Source organism: Perna viridis, chromosome 4 (assembly GCF_037379345.1).
Source record: "Perna viridis isolate PV_CMFRI_1.1 ecotype Kerala chromosome 4, ASM3737934v1, whole genome shotgun sequence".
Classification (NCBI taxonomy): domain Eukaryota; kingdom Metazoa; phylum Mollusca; class Bivalvia; order Mytilida; family Mytilidae; genus Perna; species Perna viridis.
In genome coordinates this window covers 31729854-31750944 of record NC_142448.1, presented here as the reverse complement: position 1 = coordinate 31750944, position 21091 = coordinate 31729854, and the positions used below count along the sequence as shown (strand labels likewise).

General features: G+C 34.6%; 2 protein-coding genes across 3 annotated transcripts; both read right to left on the bottom strand.

Annotated features, from left to right (window-relative positions):
- Nucleotides 1-318: 318 nt before the first annotated feature.
- On the bottom strand, nucleotides 319-2433 carry LOC148619753 (uncharacterized). Its single transcript, XM_088579991.1, has one exon. The coding sequence runs from the start codon at nucleotides 2427-2429 to the stop codon at nucleotides 546-548; it is 1884 nt and encodes a 627-aa protein (XP_088436117.1). The 5' UTR covers nucleotides 2430-2433; the 3' UTR covers nucleotides 319-545.
- Nucleotides 2434-5582: 3149 nt separating this feature from the next.
- LOC148619752 (chitotriosidase-1-like) lies at nucleotides 5583-19617 on the bottom strand. 2 transcript variants are annotated; one of them, XM_088579989.1, is made up of 11 exons: nucleotides 19186-19617; nucleotides 13704-13878; nucleotides 12974-13226; nucleotides 12609-12733; nucleotides 11927-12050; nucleotides 11012-11194; nucleotides 10345-10467; nucleotides 9516-9762; nucleotides 8683-9285; nucleotides 7581-8438; nucleotides 5583-6009 (listed from the first exon to the last, which is right to left on the bottom strand). In XM_088579989.1, the coding sequence occupies exons 1-11, from the start codon at nucleotides 19235-19237 to the stop codon at nucleotides 5840-5842; spliced, it is 2913 nt and encodes a 970-aa protein (XP_088436115.1). In that variant the 5' UTR covers nucleotides 19238-19617; the 3' UTR covers nucleotides 5583-5839. The 2 variants fall into 2 exon arrangements, with proteins under 2 accessions (XP_088436115.1, XP_088436116.1); XM_088579990.1 differs by having other exon boundaries at nucleotides 9157-9285.
- Nucleotides 19618-21091: the final 1474 nt, after the last annotated feature.

Here is a 21091-nt window from a genome sequence, read left to right as displayed (position 1 = left end):
TCTAAATCAATTTGTTTGATTATTCAAGTGTTTCAACTTTGCAGTTTTTTTTTTCCATTTTTGTCTGTTTCGTTCATATGTTTCCCCCTTTTTCCACATTATTCGATTTCCCTTTTTCATGTCGGTAGGGTTTTATAAAGCAATATTTGATACAGGTTTTAACATTGCTTTAGTACTTGTCAAAATAAGAAAAGTCAAAACAGCAACAAAATAATGGCCGCAATAGTATATTTCATTATTTTCGCCCATTAATTTTTAACTGATTGTATGACCCAACAACAAAATGAAAATAAACATTGACTTAAATGCAAAGGCACATATAGTCCTAGATTTATTCAAAGTAGTAAATACAAATTCTAAAACGTTTGATAAATACACAATCTATAATTAATATATAATCTATAATTGATATATAATCTATAATTAATTACATTATAAAAAATTCTTATCTTTATAGTAAACTAATCTATTTTAATAGTAATTTAAAAAAAAATATATCTTTATACATGAAATAAAAACATGTAATCGACATGGACAATACAGAATTAAGCGTCATCTGTCGTAAGCAGTGGTGCTGAAATATCTATATCTGGACTTTGAGTGTTTAGACGGGAAAGGCATTTTCTATAGAAAACAACTCGTCTCCCTTTCTTTAGATCATCAGAAAGATTATCCATGATAGGCTCTTCAACACCATCAACGGCCATATGGTCAACAAATGAGTAGCCATTGTCGATCCATGTTGATAAAACTGTGATTAAAGCATTTTGGCTTGTATCTGCTGGTGTTTTATAGTCTACAATACGAAGAGTCGTTTCTTTAGGGTTTGCAATGAGTCTTAACGTTACTACCGAGCCGTTCTGGTACGTTATTGTCATTCGGAGCTTACTTGGCTTTATACTGATTGATCTGATGGAAGCATATGGTCTGACGTCACTAGGGTCGTTAGGTCCCAAGATAAATGACGTTCCGAAAGGTGTCCAGTCTATTCCATGAGCTGCTACAGGCTGTAGACGACTATGGCCGTCATCATGAATTACAAATATTTGCGAATAGCCATCTTCGTACGGTTTCTTCATGTAAACTCGAAGATTTGCTATATCATGAAAATCAGTTTTAGTTACATAATCATCGACAACTTCCACCTTCATTGCCGTTTGTTTCAGCCACCAAGGTTCGCGGTATATCCCTTCGAAAACAAACTGGCCATCATCTGCAATTTTGAATTGTCTGATTTGCATATCTTTTTTCTCTAATTTAATGTCCTTTATTTTTATATCTCTAAAAGAATAAGAATTAGTGGTTATTTCTAAATTGATCAAATTTGCGTCATTATTACCCCAGTAATCATCCTGCAGTTGCCAAAAATGAAAAGGTTCTACGTTAGTAAATTTAAAAGTATCCCCATGATCAAGTCGTCCAGACTTTCCTATGTAAGATATTTTCATCGTTACCTCCTCGTTTGGTGGAAGGTCGTCAACATGTACAAACAAGCTGCCGGAAGTTTGTCTTTCTCCTTGTCCTCTGGTTATAGAAAAACCGGACATATCGAAAGAAACAACGACTCGTTTTAATGTTCCCTTTGAAGCTGTGTCTACAGTTAATTTAGCTCTGGTTGTGTTTCTTACTATCGTCGAATCGTCTGCCATCTCCAATGGTACATTTTGAAACTCCCAAGCTGGGCTTGCAAGCTTGCATCCCCTAAAGTCAGTATCTCTATTGTTTGAGCATGTTTCATACAGAGGACGTGTTGCCCTGACTTGGAAATATGTAGCACCATCGTGATAAAATCCAACTTTAACGTTTTCTTCTTCTGCACAAACGGTAGCTTTTACATACTTTTGAAGAGAAAATGGTTTAGCTGTATCTCCCAAAGCAAACGGAGCAAAATTAGAGTTCACATTCAAATCATTAAAACAATACGTTTTGCATTCGAGATGAGGATTAGAAATAGTAGCATTGCCAACATCCAAATTAATTACATCAAGTTCAAGGCCAAAACTATCAGCTTCTGTTGCCCAAATTGTCAACAAATGTCGACCATAATCAAGAAAGTAAGTTCCACCTATAGGTCCACTTGATTTAAAGTCATTCCACTCGGAATAAATCGTGGCAGCAGGATCGTCGGTTCTGAATGTCCCCATCTTTTTATCGTCTAGATATACAGTTACTTCATCCCCTACACTGCCTGCACTTACGGAATTGGAATAAACGATGTCTTTTATGCTGATTTCTAAAGGTAAATGGACACACATTTCATATCGAACAATATGATCATGTAACATGTGAACAACCTTTCCATTTGATGCATTAGATCTAGGTATAACTGCCTGTCCTACTCCTTGAAAATGCTCCAGTTCAAGTTCAATATCATAGGCACAGGCCATGCCAGTACACACTAACAACAGAAACATTTGTTTCGGCAGCATTTTTGTTCCTGAAAAGGAAATACTCTTGTAACATAGAAATCCAGACTAATTTTGTGTATGTTTTTGATTGGAAATTTGTACACACAATTTGCATCCGATAAGCCTGTACCAAGTCAGGAATTTTCCGATGTTTACCTTGATATTGCCATTGTTCAAACGTATTTTGTTTCTTTTTACCATTGCCTAGAGTTTATCAGTTCGGTAATTTTGTTTTTATCCTCCATTTGTAGCATTCGCTAGTGCTACTCGTAATTTTTTAGGTTAATGTGTTTTCTGTATTAGATGAGTTTTGACAATTCATCATACATGAATCAAATACGGTTACAGCGAGTTATGGGGATTCCTCTGATTAAGTGTCAGTCTATGCGAAAATCAGGCTGTGGGTGAAACATGGTATGAACAACCCATGATTTTGAAAGTGTAATTTTACTATTTGCACCATAAGAATCAAGGGAAAAGGCAGTATTTTCCTTATCATGTTGGTGTATTGAGTTATAATTTCATTAAAATGCACTGAAAATGAACATTCCAAGGGCAGATAACTCTGTCAAAAATCTCATTTTTCTAACATTCTATTGAAAAATGTCTGAGCAAAGCCAGTGACGCAGAGATCAAATAGAGAAAGTATCCTTGATAATCAGATCGGTGGGGTATTGACACGCACCTTTCTGATTTTTCCCATTTTGCCCGATTCTTACTAACACTTACACTTAAATGACACTTCCTTACATAGTTAACTGGGCAATTGACAAAGATATTTTACTTTTCTATCAAACTATAAAACGTTTGTTAATTTTCTTTTTAGTGGGCAACCATTTGATTTTTATGGACGACTAGGGTCAAATTTAAAAAAAAGTAATTATAATATAAAAAAAACCAGGACGTTTTGTAAAAAAAAATCGAGATAAACAATTTCAGGTAAGAAATTAAACCGAAAAAATCCTGGACACCAAATGTGATCCTAGCCCTGGAAATCAAATTATTGCTTCCTTAACTATCTAAGGCATTTTACAAGGAAATGGTCATTCATTTGCGGGAAAGGCAACTCTATTCCCCGATGTCAATTGTTATAGTTGAGGATATTGACATCAATAGTCTTAATATACATAAGTATAATATAAAATCATAGTTTTGTGATCTATGTAAAAACAACAATTAATTATTATGACAAGTAACGACTATAAATACTAATTCATAAGTCATAAAGTCGGACCAAGGTTGGTAGAGATCAAGGAAAAAATAAGATGTTCTTGGTAGCAACTTCCTTTTCTCCTTAAGTAGAATTTTGTTTTATGTTTTATTCTCGAGTTGTGGGAATCGAATAATGTGCGATTTTTGCTTTTAGAAAAGTGAAAAAAATTACAAGTTTTGAAGAATTTCTTATATTACTTTTACCTTATGGTAATATAATTTGTGACTGACAATTATTTTAATTCTAAGAATTTTACAAAGTTTTCACGCCTACTGAAAATATGACTCCGATTCGAGTCAATTCAACCACAAAAAATACTACCATATATCGTGTACTAAATTAGAGCCCTAGATTAATCCTACGAGGAGGAAACCCGGCCAGCGAAAGCTACATTTAATAGCCTAGCTGGCCGAGTGGTTTAGGGCGCTGGACTTTGTGCAGGCGGTGTTGCCATAGATGTCACAGCGGTGCGAGTTCAAGTCCCGCGGAGGGAACGACCAAAAAAAATTTGCATCGCAAATTTGACAGTTCTAACATCGTTGGGAATTTTTCAGACCCTTATATATGTTTGAAAAATTTGAACGAAACCTCCCTGATTAGATATATGGTGTCTTACCTAATTGTCTAGTCAGATGAAAATAACAAGTTTTTTTGCTGTCTTTGCACATTTTATACATCGATCACCGACAGGAACGCCCTCACTCCGTCATTTATTTTTGTTTTTAACCCAATGTAAAACATGATTTGTGTACGAAAAAATGGTAAATAGTTTATTTCATTGTTATGTTTACCTGAATAATAATGAACACTTAACCACAGTTTACTACGAGTGACACCATATTCTAGACAAAGTACATTTTTAGAACAGAAATTAAAATACGATTTAAACAATTTGGGTGTCATGGCAGTAATATACTTGAACATTACAATCGAAATAGTATATGAGAGAATTTCATATCATACAGATAAAGGTGAAATAATAGATTAATTGATTAAAACAATAAATCTACCAAAACAACTCCAGAAAGTATCATATTCAACAAACGATATAGTAAAATATTATCATTTTCCCGATAAGAGCAAAGTGTGTCAAAGTCGCATGTTTTATTTCGGTTCCCGTTTGTTTTTTTCAGTGTCCAAATCCTTGACTAAGTCTTTTGGTATTGACTTTTATTAAATTTCTCATTTCAATATACAACAGAACTTAAGACCCGATCTTATCTAAGAGAACTATATTGGTTAATTGTTCGGCGTTTCTTGGTTTTCTTATGATAAACATATATAAGGAGGGGATTTATTTTTATTGAACCTGCACAACAAAATACTGTTTCTGCTATGTTAAATTGCATGATGTAATTAAATAGCTACCTTGGTCGAAACTCATCACCTTATATGTGTTAATATTAACTTTTAAGTGTGGTTTTATTTCTCAAATATGTTTTGTATGTATCTGACCATTATATTATCATTAACCGTTATGGATTGTCAATTTTTAACATGATATATAATGTAGCAACCATTTGTCATCGATGATATTACTCCTTCACCAATAATGACTTCAACTGCAGAATTGTTTTGAAGAGCAGGAACTGTAATCTTACAAATGCATAGGGTTATCTTGTTTGTACGGATTCGTTTTAGAGCACTCTTTGGTGTTTTTGTATGTTTTTTCTTTGGTTTTCATGATATTGGATTTTTTCTGTGCCCGTCATTAAAAATGAAAATAGAAAAGGCTCGCCACAAGCTTTGCAAAATCACATATTAAAATCGAGAAATTAGATTTTTGAAATCAAGTGCTCATAAATGTGATTTATTTTCTGATAAGTTTATTTTGCTTACCTGTGTGATACAAAACTTTTGAAAAGAATATTAATCAAAGGGGCGAAACAAAATGCTTTTTAAGACTTTGGTTTCACAAAACATTGAAAACAACACAAAGCATTCAAAACAAATAAAAAAACTCCATTTATATCATTTTTAATTTAACAAAACAACAAGATGTATTGCACCAACATTATATCATCGAGTTAAAAATGAGTAAACAAAAACAACTATATAAAGATACATGTAGATACCCATAACAAAGTATATCAATACCCTTTATGATAACCTTAAACCTTGGGATAAAAACACGTCGATATTCCATAATGCATTTTTAACATAAAACGTTTATATTTTGAAAGACACTGGGTTGATACATTATTATGAAATATATATCTTAACTGTGACATTTAACGTTTCTCTTCCAATCACAGTTACCATTAGCAGGGTTCCACAATAATGGTAGCGGACAACCTCGTACATACTGCATAGATCCTATACAAGTAACGAACTTTGAGCAGTCAGAAGGATGAGCATAATCTCCATTTGGTCGGTGACTACAAAATTCTGAAAGTAACAAAATATTTGATAAGAAAAATGGTCAAAAAGTTATGATGTCTTTTTGTTATTGTCATATAAAGAAAAGAAAATATTCCGTGTAGAAAATTACTCGTTTTATGGCATGGTTTCCCGAATAATAACATCGGATGGAACTGTACTTTTACAGATCGATTCTTAACAAACACTTGTACAATATAAAATGCACTACAAGATTAAAGCTAAATGTGGTTTATTTGAAAGTTCATTCAGTATAGTAAGTTAATGGTTTTGTACCGCTCTATCCTTTAAACCACATTATACACATACAGTAAAAGTTTCCACATCACCTGACCACTGATTGTGTTATCTAAGTTTTTGTATGCAACAACTTAAGCAGCAGTCATTTGTTTTTCGGGGTATGATATTTTTTCTGAGGCAATATTTTTTTCGCCTTTTGCGGGAAAAAAAAATAATGTGTATTTTTTTCGTGACAAGTCGAAAACATTTTTTTTCTATAAACGTTCAGTTGAAGCTAGTAATTTTCATGTCCTTTACCTAAATACCTAAATGATCTGCAAGATGAAAAAAAAAACAAAACAAAACAAAACAAAACAAAACAAAAAAAAAACAAAACAAAAAAACAAAAAAAAAAACAAAAAAAAAAAACGTTGTGAGTGGTTAGTTAAGATGTAATTAAAGACATCCAAACCAAAATCAACGATTCATTATGATTCACCATGCACTGTGTAAGTACGTTAGGCGTTTATATTAAACAATATGGAAATGTCCAAAAGACAACAACCATCTAAAAAATTAAGTAGTACTCCAGCTAAGAATCATGCAAAATGTGATTCATGGGTGAAAAGCCTACATATTTTTATTTTTGATATTTTGTTTGAATTGGCCTAGTAAACAGAAATTAACAGTCAGTTTTTCATATAACCTGTGCTCTTACAAGATAAAAAAATTATATAGAATGCACTGTATATTTCAAAATTAAGGGAGATAATTCCGTAAATGACACTCAAATACAATATAATATATTAGACTTTCAATGTTGATTATCTCCTAATATCAGGCAGATTCGAATAAATTATTACACATTTCATAATAGACCCATAAATCAACTTAAAATCAAAAATATGTAGCCTTTTTTTTAAGTATATAACATTTTACAGAATTTGCATGATTCTTACAAAGATTACTACTTAAATTCTTATACATAAGATAATACCAACCACACCTTAATACAATATAAAAAGCAAGCTTAACGATGTATTATTTAATCTCAATCGAAAATATACATTTTAACCAACCATATAATCCTAAATTATACAATAGAATGGAAAAGAAAAATGGAGAAAACGACCACCGGGGACTGTGTGACTCTAGATATGTGAATAAAAAACTAAGATTGATGAGTGTTAATGCAACCGCCATGTCTACTCTAGTGGCATGACAAATAATGAATACAAACAAATAATTTAATATAGAATAAATGGTTTATAAGAATATACGATAAAGATATATCGTTTGTCAAAATGAAGCATTTAAAAATTGTCTTTTTATTTGATGATACTTATTCTTATTTTACTTACCATTAGTCAGGGGTGTAGCATTCAATGGGTTTGTTGACGTCAAACTTGTACTAGAGGAAACTGGTAACTTAGTTGTTGCACCTGACGATGTTGTGGATTGAGAAGTAGTTTTATTTGACGATTGAGTTGACCGAGAAGTTGTACTTGACGGTGTTGTTGATTGACTAGTTGAGCTTGACGGTGTTGTAGACTGAGAAGGTGTGCTTGGCGGTGTTGTTGATTGAAGAGATGAGCTTGACGGCATAATTGAGGACTTAAAAGTTGTGAATAGCAGTGTTGTTGATGGAGTTGTACTTGACGGCATAGTTGACTGAGTTGTGCTTGATGATTGAGTTGGCTGCTTCGAAGTTATACCTGACGGTATTGATTGAATTGTGCTTGATGTTTGTCTTGGCCCTGAAGTTGAACTAGAGGGTGCTGTTGGCTGAGTAATGCTTGACGGTTTTGTTGATCCAAAATGTGTGCTAGACGGTTTAGATACCGTTGAAGTTGTGCTTGACGTTGAGGTTGTTTGAGAAGTTGATGGATTTGTTGATTTAAAAGATGTACTAGACAATGTTGATGATTTAGATGTCGAGCTGGATTGTGTTGTCTGCTCAGAGGTAGGCGATCGGGTTGTAGATCGAGTTGTCGAACCTGGCACAGTTGAAGTAGTCGTTGGTTTATCGCTGTCATCCGTTATAGTATACCCATTGTTGCAGTCTACATTACGAGAATGATCACATGAAGTGATCATAGGATTAAAGTACTGCCCTGTTGGACAACTCAAAATAACAGCACCATAACCATAGCAATAATAAAAATTGTTACAGTTGAAGGTATCGGAGAAAAAGCCTTGAGCCTTATCTTCACAAAAATCTGAAAAAAAAAATTTAGTAGGTAAATGCATTTTGGGATTTATCATTTAAACTATGAGACGAATAGTTATTTGTCTCAAAACAACATTGAACGAAAAAGCGTTAAAAAGACAATTCCACGCAGTAAAAACCGCTTCGGGCAATGCGATATCTGCATAGCTTGATTTTGTATAACAAATGTCGATAAACGGTACATGCATTAATACAATATTTTTTTTATCAATTTTAGTTATCCATAATCGTACCAGAAGCAGGAATACTATTAGTTGTCTGTGTTATTGTTGGTACTATTGTTGCCTTAGTTGTTGATGCTCGTGTAGCTGTAGAAGGTTCTTTATCTGTAGTTGACAAACGTGCAGCTGAAGTTGTTTGACTAAGAGTGGATGTTAACGAACTTGATGTTGGAGTCGTAGCCCTTGTTGCTGTAGTTGTTGAAGATGCACCTAATGTTGTTTGACTAGAAGTGGATGCTAATGAACTTGTAGAAGTTGATGAAGTTGTAGACGTGAAAGATGTTGTTAGTTTTGAAGACAGCGATGGACTAGTCGATAATGTTTGACTATGAGTGGATGTTGACGACGTTCGAGAGGAACTAAATGTCGGAGTTGCTGACGTCGAACTAGTAGTAGATGAAACTGTTGAAGTCGTTGAAATGGTTGTCGATGACGAGGATTGAGTAATACAAACTACATTTGCTGGATAATCACAATACTTTTTACCTGAGTTAAAAAGTAATCCCCCTGGACAGCTCATTTGGAATGCAGTTCCTCCTTCACATATGTAGAATTTTGAGCAATCAGATGGATCGGTATGAGTTCCTACTTTACCGTCGCACGAAAAATCACCACCTAGAGAAAAAAATCCAATTCTGAATTAATTGTCAACGACTAAGGCGGTATTGTAAGAGACTGACAAAAAAAATTTCGACTAACATCTTAAAATTAGCAAGCAAACAAAAAATTTACTTTCCAGAACGGTAAACACATTTTCTCGTGCCAGTTACATTGTAATTTAAAGTCGTCTTTCGTGTAAAGTACTAGTTTATATCGAAAACGTCTAGCATATTTTTTAGGCTTACCAGGGTTTGATATACCCTCAGTAGTTGATCCGGGCGTTGTTGAAGGAGGCGGTACTGCTGAAGATATACCAGTGGGAAGAGCTGGTGTTGTTAGGGTTTCTCCATTGTCAGCAGCAAGTATTAAATCTTTGATAGTGTTCATTAGAGGAAATTTTCTCTTGCTCGAGGTACAAACCTTATTGAAATCATCCAAGTCAAAGGACCAGACCATGGCACCACCGTATCCCTCTGTTATGAGCCATTTCGTCTGTATAAAGAAGAATTTCAACTTATGTTTGAAATTATCAAATACAACTGTTAATATAGAGATGTATTAAGGAGGTGGACATGGGGTAAGGGAAACAACTCTTACAAATCATTCAAACGTTTGTAATCACCAGCTGTTTACATCAATGTCATGTAAGCTTCAGAGTAACTAGGACTGAATTTCATTCTGAAAGCTTGAAAGGCTTTGGTGAAATTGAATATGATACAAATATATCCCTGATTTCAAGCGTTAAGTCCCTCACCCTAAGCCTACCTCCTTATAACAGAACCAAACTTCGCTTTGGAAAAGGATTAATTATTCAATAAATACATATCTATATAATCGAATTCACCATAAAATACAATGATGAGCACAAATGTTAGAATAAGTAATAGTTTCTTGTTCAATTTTCATTTATTATTTACTTTCAGCCGGTATTTTTTTTTACTTATATGCCTTTGACTCCTCCAATGAGATATCCTGTGAAGGCTCTCAAAGGTAAAGTTTTCAGATATATTTAAGGCCAATACCAGTCATAAACCTTGTTTACATAGACTAATCATAAACTACTGCAGCACAAACCTTGATTGCTAGACTTATAACATCATCGAAACCGACCCACAACGAACCATCTGTATAATATGGGACTTTCTGTTCACTATCGTACACAGTCCATCCGATACCACTTTCCTGTCTGGTACAAATCTGTAAAAAAGTGTTTGTTGTATTTGTACTAATTTGATTTAAATAGAAAATAAAAAAGTATTATGAGGTATATGTTATTGCTAACAAAGGTGTATCTTGGCATCTAAATGACTTTGAATTCAATGATACTTGAATAGATAAAACATAAATATTCATAAAAAATAAAGTGAAAGTTTTCAACATATTTCATTAATCTTTTCTTTTGTAACAGTTGTAATCTTCTTCTTTTAGTAACTTGTTTTGTTTTTGAATCATTGATGGTCAATCTTACCCTTATTGAATGTGGTGATCCATTTAAGCCGTTTCAGTCAGAGAACCAGATTTGACCCAATATCACAATAAACCAGGCCAAAAATTAAATTGTCTACCGAACATCATGACAACTGAATAGTTGACTTATCAGAGTCTTACATTAGGACTTGCAAATTATCTGCGTTTTTATAACTTTCTTATTAGGAAATATCCGATAATCAACTACAAGTATTCCAAATATTACATGATGCAAATAATATGATTCCTTATTTAACATTTGTTGGTCAGTTACCTCGTAGTACGATAGAAACCCTGCTTCTCTTGTATATTGTCCGCGAACTCCGGCACCACTAGCTGCAGCACCCATTCCTGTCACACTACCAGAGAGGGTAAAACTCCTGCCATAGGTAGCAAGACCGATAATCAATTTGTTTTTTGGAACACCAAGTGTATGCCAATAATTTGCTGCATATTCCTACAAAAAACGAAATTGTAGAATGCCTCGTATGATAGTACAATTTGTGAAAGAAAGTATATACAACCCGATTTAATTAGAACTACTTTCAACGGAGTACATGTACCATGATCTTTTAAATACGTTTTGTAGCTATCTCTTGTACGTTTACTTAGTAACATAATTTACCTAGAAGATAAAACTACAAACTTAAAATAACCTCATTTTAAATTTAAATGAAAGATACTGCAATACATTAAGAATCGATGAAGGACGTCTTATTTTGGCGGTTTTGACGACGCTGTTATTATCGTTACACTAGTACTCGATATAGTATCTGGGGCAGGTTTCATTAAAAAAAAAAAAAAAAAAAAAAAAAAAACTCAAATTAAAATTTTCCTAAAATCCTTCCTCAACTTAGACTTCAAGATTTGAGAATTTGAGGGAAATCTCTGACTTCAATCAATCAGATCGCCTGAAATTGAAGATTTGAGGAAAAGTAGAGATTTTGAGGTAAATCTCTGACGCTACATTGTAGTTTTCTAGCTATGGTGCTTTAATATTTGAAATATGATCACAATTAACTGCAATTCCTACTGGTTATCTCCCTTTGAACGTTTTATATTCAGAATATCGAGGAAGAAAATAATGAGCGCATCAAAGAATCCATCGCACTCTAAAATAAGATATAATAACAAAATAAAATTTAAGGCTCTTTGTCACTCTATTCTATACATTTTGTACCATACGTACAATGTTCAAGTATCTGTAACTGCCGTATTCGGAGGACCGTGGGAAAAGAGGACTGTTATGTCCAGTAGTGCGGTCCCAAGAACCATGTAAATCATAGGACATTATGTTAATGAAATCCATGTATCTGAAATTAAGGACAAGAAAGATTCTTAAAGTAATTCAACCTATAAAAATGTTCAAGGAATTAAGTTTGGTAATATGTAATTACATTTAAACTTCCAAAGTATATTGTTATTTATATTGTTTGTTAATGTGATTTCCCAGGTTTGTTTGTTGAACGAACTATGCGTAATTATAGTACCTAGCATTTCTCAAGAAGAACTGAGTCATGATCTTATGGAAATATGTTACGTATGTAAACAATGAATATTTGTTACAGTCGCGCTGTATGTCGTTTTTAATACCAGTCTTTTGATGGCAGTATTATAGTAAATAACTCTTTGTCCGTCAGTCTGTTCATACGTCGTATGAACGCTTTCAAGGGTTTTTGACATTTTTTTCCGGTGCAAATGTTTGTCTCATTTGCTCTATTCCGTTTTTCTTTGATGTCGGATTTTTCGTTTTAAAGTTGTTATATTTTGATTAGAAAAAAAAAGAGAAAAACAAGGTCATGGTCGAGCAGGCATTATGTACTTTAGCAAAGCTGCTTATTTTTCAGTAAAATAAATTTTATGAATCTTACTCTGCCATTGTTGGAACATCATAAGCTGTGTCAATTGTGAATTTCCCAGCAGCCACTGCGGCGGTCAATAGCAGACGACTGAGGCCTGTTTTATTTGCTTCCTGCTCAAATGCCTCGCGTAGTTCCTAAATTATATGATACAAAATCATGATTATTCTAACGTAGAGTTGAAATACCCTAACAAGAGTACAGTGATCGTTCATTTTGGATATTTTTATATATAATCGGCAGTCTAATTCTAACCCCGTTTTAACCAAATAAATAAGTAAATTGGAAGGGAAGTAATGTGTGAACTAGAGTGCGTTCATGTAAATCTGTGGAAAGCCAACTGGAATGAACATCAAAGTTTGTATGCCTTAACTTACTTTAACAAGAAGTCCAAAATTCTGTTTATCAGAGAGTAAACCTCCCCTGTTAGCGGGATACTCCCAATCCATATCCAGTCCGTCAAAACCGTGTATTCTCAAATAATTGATAGAGGATTCAATAAACTCAGCTCTAGATTCAGCCGTGCTGACCATGTTGGAATATACTACACTCCCCGCTGTCCATCCACCCATAGCAAGCAATGTTTTTAAGGATGGGTTTTCTTGCTTCGTCTTGTTGATCTGTTCATATCTATTTGAAAAAAGTATGCTGAATACTATTTTACATGAAAAGAGAATTGTAAACAATCTGTAACCAATATAAGTTTCATGGTATGGGTGGCTCTGAGCTGGCATTTTTCATCCTGATGGGGTTATTGTCTCTTTGACATATTAATCCTTTCAAATCTCGTTATAGGGGTATTAATTTGAATCATACATAGTAAAGCGTAAAGATACAACTGAATTCAAAAAAAAACTTTGACCCGTTTTCTTTCAATATGAATGTCGACCATTTTCTAAAAGGCGAATTTTACCTGATAACTTTGTGTGCATTGTGCTCTTCACTCAGTTTGAAAGTAATAGTTTTGGTAAAAGACAGAGTTGTTAGGCACTTAAGTCGTTAAAGATAATATTTTCTTTTTTATCGAAACGGGCACATTAAGTCGGATTTGTGATGGAAACAGCAGCAATTGAGTTTTTGGTAAACTTTCTGATTTTCCAAACTTACAGCTGATAATCATTCCATTCCAGACTCTGCATGGTATTCCCCGCCAGTTTACCGAAAGCATATATGATGTGGGTACACAGGCTGGGATCGATATCACTAGGTTGAAATTTACCAACACCCGATCGATACTGTGCCCAGTTCGTGAAATAGCATACTCGCTTGTATTCACCAAATCCTGTTGATTTTCAAAAAGTGACAATAGAGGCATTGAGTGGTTGAGGCCGGCATGTTTTTGTTCGGTTTTGTGTTGTCAAAGTTTGAAATGATGCAGATCTCAAGTTTGTGACACGAACAGAATTAAAAAAAATTAGTATTACTGTAAGTTATCTATTTTTCATATCAGAATATCAAAAATTATATATTAGAGCTGAAATGCTGTGTATTGATTCTTGTTCTTTTAAAATGAATATACATATTTAAGTATATTTTTATTTTTTTGTATTTTCAAGAAAGTTACACCAAACATCATATATCACAGTACTTGGATATTATGGTACGTTTTACCAACAAATCCCTTAAAAGTACTGGATGCGATGGTGCATTGTTGCCTTTCACCATATCGGTTCTCTATTCTATGAACTACGTATTCAACAGAATCATAACGATTCCAGGAACTCGAGAAATCTATATTTACAATAAGTGTAACCTAGTTCCTAAGTAGGCGATATTGAATTTATATGAATACACAAGTTGTTTGTCAAGTAATTCCGGCAATTGACCTTCCATGAGAAATAAGGAAGAATTTTATTTTCACACTCAATTACCATCATTTATGATTAATATTTGGGAAACCGTAAGTACCAGAAAATGTTAAAAATTAAAATGCACAAAACCGTTCAACATTTTTGAAACAGGCAACAGTGTATATGTTTTTTTTATTGTAAAATGGTTCATTAAAAAAAGTATCCGAATATAATTCCAAGTTAGAAAAATTCAAAAGCTTGTTAGGTTCTTTTAAAGACCATAATGATATTATAAACATGTGAAAGTACGCACTGCGAAGTAAGCATGGTACTTGATTATATTTTTCACACCTTAACTTTTAAGATTTCCTTGCTAGCTGGAGATGTATACTGCCTAACGAATAATTACTTGGTGTTATCTCTAACTTAAACATCAAATCTTTCATATTTTTAAAGCATGGGCAACTTCAAGCATCCAATTCATAACAACATTTATCTACTTTATGACTTTGCCTTCTAGTGCTATGCAAGTGCATATTATTTGCTTAATCCAGCCATTAACGTCTGCTTAAATTTCATTCCAGTATGAAATTGCTCCTCAAGGTCTGAGTGTTATAGATTTTTGCTTCATGTTCCTTCTTTTTATTCATAATTTTTTAAACCGTTATTAAGTGAGAAAGTAACAATGTACGAGAATTAAATTAAATGCAAAAATCGTCTTTTTAAACGGATTTCAATTGATCCAGCATGCCGCTAAAATTTCAAATAGATAGGAGATTTCTTGATAACTGTTACGTGAATGGGCTGTGTTTTAACAACTACAGATGAGATCAGTAATAAATTCTCACAAAACTTTCCTAGGACTGGCTCTACCAGAACAGTCCATCTACTAGAGTCAGCTCTTCTAACAGTTCTAGCAGAGCCGGCTCTACTAGTAGAATTGTTCTCGTAGAGTGGGCTCTGCCACAATTATCAGAAGAGTTGAATCTAGTAGCAGAACTGTTCTGGTAGAGCCGGCTCTACTAGTAGAATTGTTCTCGTAGAGCGGGCTCTGCCACAATTATCAGAAGAGTTGAATCTAGTAGCAGAACTGTTCTGGTAGAGCCGGCTCTACTAGTAGAATTGTTCTCGTAGAGTGGGCTCTGCCACAATTATCAGAAGAGTTGAATCTAGTAGCAGAACTGTTCTGGTAGAGCCGGCTCTACTTGTAGAATTGTTCTCGTAGAGCGGGCTCTGCCACAATTATCAGAAGAGTTGACTCTAGTAGCAGAACTGTTCTGGTAGAGCCGGCTCTACTTGTAGAATTGTTCTCGTAGAGTGGGCTCTGCCACAATTATCAGAAGAGTTGACTCTAGTAGCAGAACTGTTCTGGTAGAGCCGGCTCTACTTGTAGAATTGTTCTCGTAGAGCGGGCTCTGCCACAATTATCAGAAGAGTTGACTCTAGTAGCAGAACTGTTCTGGTAGAGCCGGCTCTACTAGTAGAATTGTTCTCGTAGAGTGGGCTCTGCCACAATTATCAGAAGAGTTGAATCTAGTAGCAGAACTGTTCTGGTAGAGCCGGCTCTACTAGTAGAATTGTTCTCGTAGAGCGGGCTCTGCCACAATTATCAGAAGAGTTGACTCTAGTAGCAGAACTGTTCTGGTAGAGCCGGCTCTACTTGTAGAATTGTTCTCGTAGAGCGGGCTCTGCCACAATTATCAGAAGAGTTGACTCTAGTAGCAGAACTGTTCTGGTAGAGCCGGCTCTACTTGTAGAATTGTTCTCGTAGAGCGGGCTCTGCCACAATTATCAGAAGAGTTGAATCTAGTAGCAGAACTGTTCTGGTAGAGCCGGCTCTACTAGTAGAATTGTTCTCGTAGAGTGGGCTCTGCCACAATTATCAGAAGAGTTGACTCTAGTAGCAGAACTGTTCTGGTAGAGCCGGCTCTACTAGTAGAATTGTTCTCGTAGAGTGGGCTCTGCCACAATTATCAGAAGAGTTGACTCTAGTAGCAGAACTGTTCTGGTAGAGCCGGCTCTACTAGTAGAATTGTTCTCGTAGAGTGGGCTCTGCCACAATTATCAGAAGAGTTGAATCTAGTAGCAGAACTGTTCTGGTAGAGCCGGCTCTACTAGTAGAATTGTTCTCGTAGAGTGGGCTCTGCCACAATTATCAGAAGAGTTGAATCTAGTAGCAGAACTGTTCTGGTAGAGCCGGCTCTACTAGTAGAATTGTTCTCGTAGAGTGGGCTCTGCCACAATTATCAGAAGAGTTGACTCTAGTAGCAGAACTGTTCTGGTAGAGCCGGCTCTACTTGTAGAATTGTTCTCGTAGAGCGGGCTCTGCCACAATTATCAGAAGAGTTGACTCTAGTAGCAGAACTGTTCTGGTAGAGCCGGCTCTACTAGTAGAATTGTTCTCGTAGAGTGGGCTCTGCCACAATTATCAGAAGAGTTGACTCTAGTAGCAGAACTGTTCTGGTAGAGCCGGCTCTACTAGTAGAATTGTTCTCGTAGAGTGGGCTCTGCCACAATTATCAGAAGAGTTGAATCTAGTAGCAGAACTGTTCTGGTAGAGCCGGCTCTACTTGTAGAATTGTTCTCGTAGAGTGGGCTCTGCCACAATTATCAGAAGAGTTGAATCTAGTAGCAGAACTGTTCTGGTAGAGCCGGCTCTACTAGTAGAATTGTTCTCGTAGAGTGGGCTCTGCCACAATTATCAGAAGAGTTGACTCTAGTAGCAGAACTGTTCTGGTAGAGCCGGCTCTACTAGTAGAATTGTTCTCGTAGAGTGGGCTCTGCCACAATTATCAGAAGAGTTGACTCTAGTAGCAGAACTGTTCTGGTAGAGCCGGCTCTACTAGTAGAATTGTTCTCGTAGAGTGGGCTCTGCCACAATTATCAGAAGAGTTGAATCTAGTAGCAGAACTGTTCTGGTAGAGCCGGCTCTACTAGTAGAATTGTTCTCGTAGAGTGGGCTCTGCCACAATTATCAGAAGAGTTGAATCTAGTAGCAGAACTGTTCTGGTAGAGCCGGCTCTACTAGTAGAATTGTTCTCGTAGAGTGGGCTCTGCCACAATTATCAGAAGAGTTGACTCTAGTAGCAGAACTGTTCTGGTAGAGCCGGCTCTACTTGTAGAATTGTTCTCGTAGAGCGGGCTCTGCCACAATTATCAGAAGAGTTGACTCTAGTAGCAGAACTGTTCTGGTAGAGCCGGCTCTACTAGTAGAATTGTTCTCGTAGAGTGGGCTCTGCCACAATTATCAGAAGAGTTGACTCTAGTAGCAGAACTGTTCTGGTAGAGCCGGCTCTACTAGTAGAATTGTTCTCGTAGAGTGGGCTCTGCCACAATTATCAGAAGAGTTGACTCTAGTAGCAGAACTGTTCTGGTAGAGCCGGCTCTACTAGTAGAATTGTTCTCGTAGAGTGGGCTCTGCCACAATTATCAGAAGAGTTGAATCTAGTAGCAGAACTGTTCTGGTAGAGCCGGTGCTGCCAGCAGAACTGTCAGAAGAGCTGGCTCTAGAACTGCTCTAAGACACTTTTAGAACTATTACAGAGCCGGCTTTTCTGACAGTTCCGCTGAGAAGTAAAGGTGTTCTGTGGAGTACAAGTATGAAGTAGGCACAGTGTAAAGGGTAGACAAGACATATGACCATTCGAAATACAAATCTTTTGTAATTACGGAAATAATGGTATAGAAAGAAATTCAATGTGACTAGTGTCATCAGTTAACACCCCGTCACACGGACATGACATAAATACATAAATAATCGTAAACAGATCAATGACGGATATCAAGTATTGCAGCTCGATCGTGAACAGAAGATGTTAGGGCTTATAAACAACAATTGTGTTACTTTTTCGATATATTCAGCAAAACTGCAATTTTTACAAACAACACAGAGATATCTGCCAAAACGATTACTACTTGCAAAGGATATGGAGTAAATGTAGTCTATATCGTCACATGTATTTATAAGTTAATTATGAATACGGGAATAAAACTTGTTACTTGAAATAATAATAGAAAATACATTTTGCAGCAATAAAATGATTTGTACAGATAATTTACGATACAAATACAAATCATCACTGACACGAAACTACGGACTTTAACTTCTTGGGTCAGTGCATTTATACTTATAAGTGATCTTTATTTTATTGCTTCAGCGTGAAGTGGAAAAGTCCCAAATGAATATAACAATTAACTATTTGACTGTTTTCCAAGTCTTGAATAAATTTAAAAGACATTTAGTTTTATCTATGCACGCTTGGTCAAATATAACGATTTAATTTGCATTTTATGAACATAAAAGTGTTGGAGAGACCCAACGGGAGACGGAGATTACTATCATGAAACATACCAGACCGAAAACCTGAGATTGTTCTAAATTATATCAAGATTATAAAAATTATATTGTCACGCGTAATGTTTCTCTCTTTCTGTGCTAGGTTTGATTAAAAGAAATCCTTCAACCTAAGTTTTGGTTTTTAAAATGTAATTGTTGCAAAAAGAAAAGACGAACAATGTTTTATTTTCAAATATTATCCACAATTTCATTATTAAACTTACTCAATGACAATGACAATTAATTAGCTTAATAATAATAATCACATGATAATCATATCATATCCTTAACTTATGAATACATGTGACGATATAGACTACATTTAAGCTTCCTGTAGACTTACTCAGATAAAAGAGTACATTTTTAACGGAACTACTGGAGTATACACGCCATTAATTTCTAAGAAATTGATATTTAAATTATTACATGTATATTATTACCAAGTATCAAATTACCAAATTACCTGTATGAAATAATAATGTAAGTAGACATAACTCCAGCAAAAACCTCGCCATTCCAATTTAAATCTTCACTTCAGTACCTTTTTTATGATTTTAGTTCAGCACTCGGCTGACTGTCCGTTTTTATACGTTTAAATGTACCCTGTTTCCGGATGAGTCGTCTAACCTACCCTATGGCCGGATCAAATGACATGAATAAGAAAACAACACATTTCGTTTTTTTTCGTCACCGATTCAATTATTGTCGTTTTTTATCAGTATATCTAAATTTGTCAATAAAATTTGATTGTCCATTCAGCATAAGTATATTTGACATTCACAAGACACGAAAGATGTAAACATGACACTATATCACTAGACAAAGAGTAGTAGCAATTATAAAATAAGTGGATATATCCTTTCTTCTTCCGTGTGACGGCATATACCTTTAAACTCGAGAGTTATATATTGCCCTTTAAGCTATTTAAATTTCATACCACTCCACCTAAGTAGCATGTAACTAAAAATAAATTCATGAATACGAAAGAACGTTGTTTTTTAAGATTTATATATATATCAAACTGTTATAATGCATCATAATTTAACTGTCATTACAAAGTATGACAATGGGCTATAGCAAATGGAGTGTTTAATCTTGAAAAATATGTACAACGATATTTTGTCAATATTTCTTATCATTGCTACAGAGCAATGGTAAAAAAATACATACACATGTATATAAGAAGATTGCTGAAAAAAAATCCTGCATAAAACTTAAACTCCAATAAACAAAATATGTAAGCAATTATAATTCTCGAAATCTCGATTCATTAACTGCCCAAATCTTAGGTAGACCAATACCCAGATATTTAAATCTTTTGACATTCAATACATAGTGCATGACTATTATTTAGGAAACGGTAATGTATGAAGACTTACATACGTCATTTTATGACTCGGTCTACCCAATAACACAATCGTACCCGTAATGTTAACAGTCCTTAGTCATGATATTTATATATAGGTATAATACGTGGGTACGTGAGATATGTCTACAGCCTTAGACCAAAATTACATAAATCGTGCATGTATTAAAAGATCATTCCTAGCCTAAGTGCTTAAATAATTATTGTAAACATGTGAAATTAAAATTTGAGTCGTTTGAGTCATAAGTTTACACTTATTAATGACTTTTTGGTAAACTCTGTAAGTATTTACTATATTTATAGGGGTTATACGATGGTGCATCTGTTGCGTTTCACCATATCTGTTCCCTTTTTTCTATTGGAACAATAGGTTAATTAAAACTCTTACAACATTTATCAGTTTATAAGGTACCGTTGGTATTGTTTCGAATAAAATTGTTGAAACTATTTTGCTTATAAATGTTCAAAATTTCTTGAACAAAAATTGCAGGAGAAACAAAATACCATGATAATGATAATAGTGTTGTAATAGTAATAAAAAACTAACATCAGCATTATTTTATGAAACTATTCAATATCAAGTTACTTGATTTTTTATGTTTAAATACCGTACATGAAAATGTGTTAATCCATAGGAGTTTTTATAACAATGGTTATTGTGTCGGTCAAAACTGAAAGGAATCATTTCTCTCTTATGGCAGGATGCAAAAAACAACTATTTTCGGCAATAGAAAATTCAATCAAATGGCGTCTAGACTGCGGAATTTTTCATTAAAGGTATTATAGTGTAAAACATTTGTGTATTTTCTGACCTTCCCGCGAGTTCATAGTTTTATCGGTTGGCGCACATAAAACATAAAGTAATGAGAACATAAAGTCATGATCTGCTCACTCATCGTAAAACTTACACCACACAGATTTCAAGTGTTTTATTGATAAAAATATCATATAATTTCCCTTTTTCATCTTTTTTGATAAATCAGCTGCCCACTAAAGTTAAACA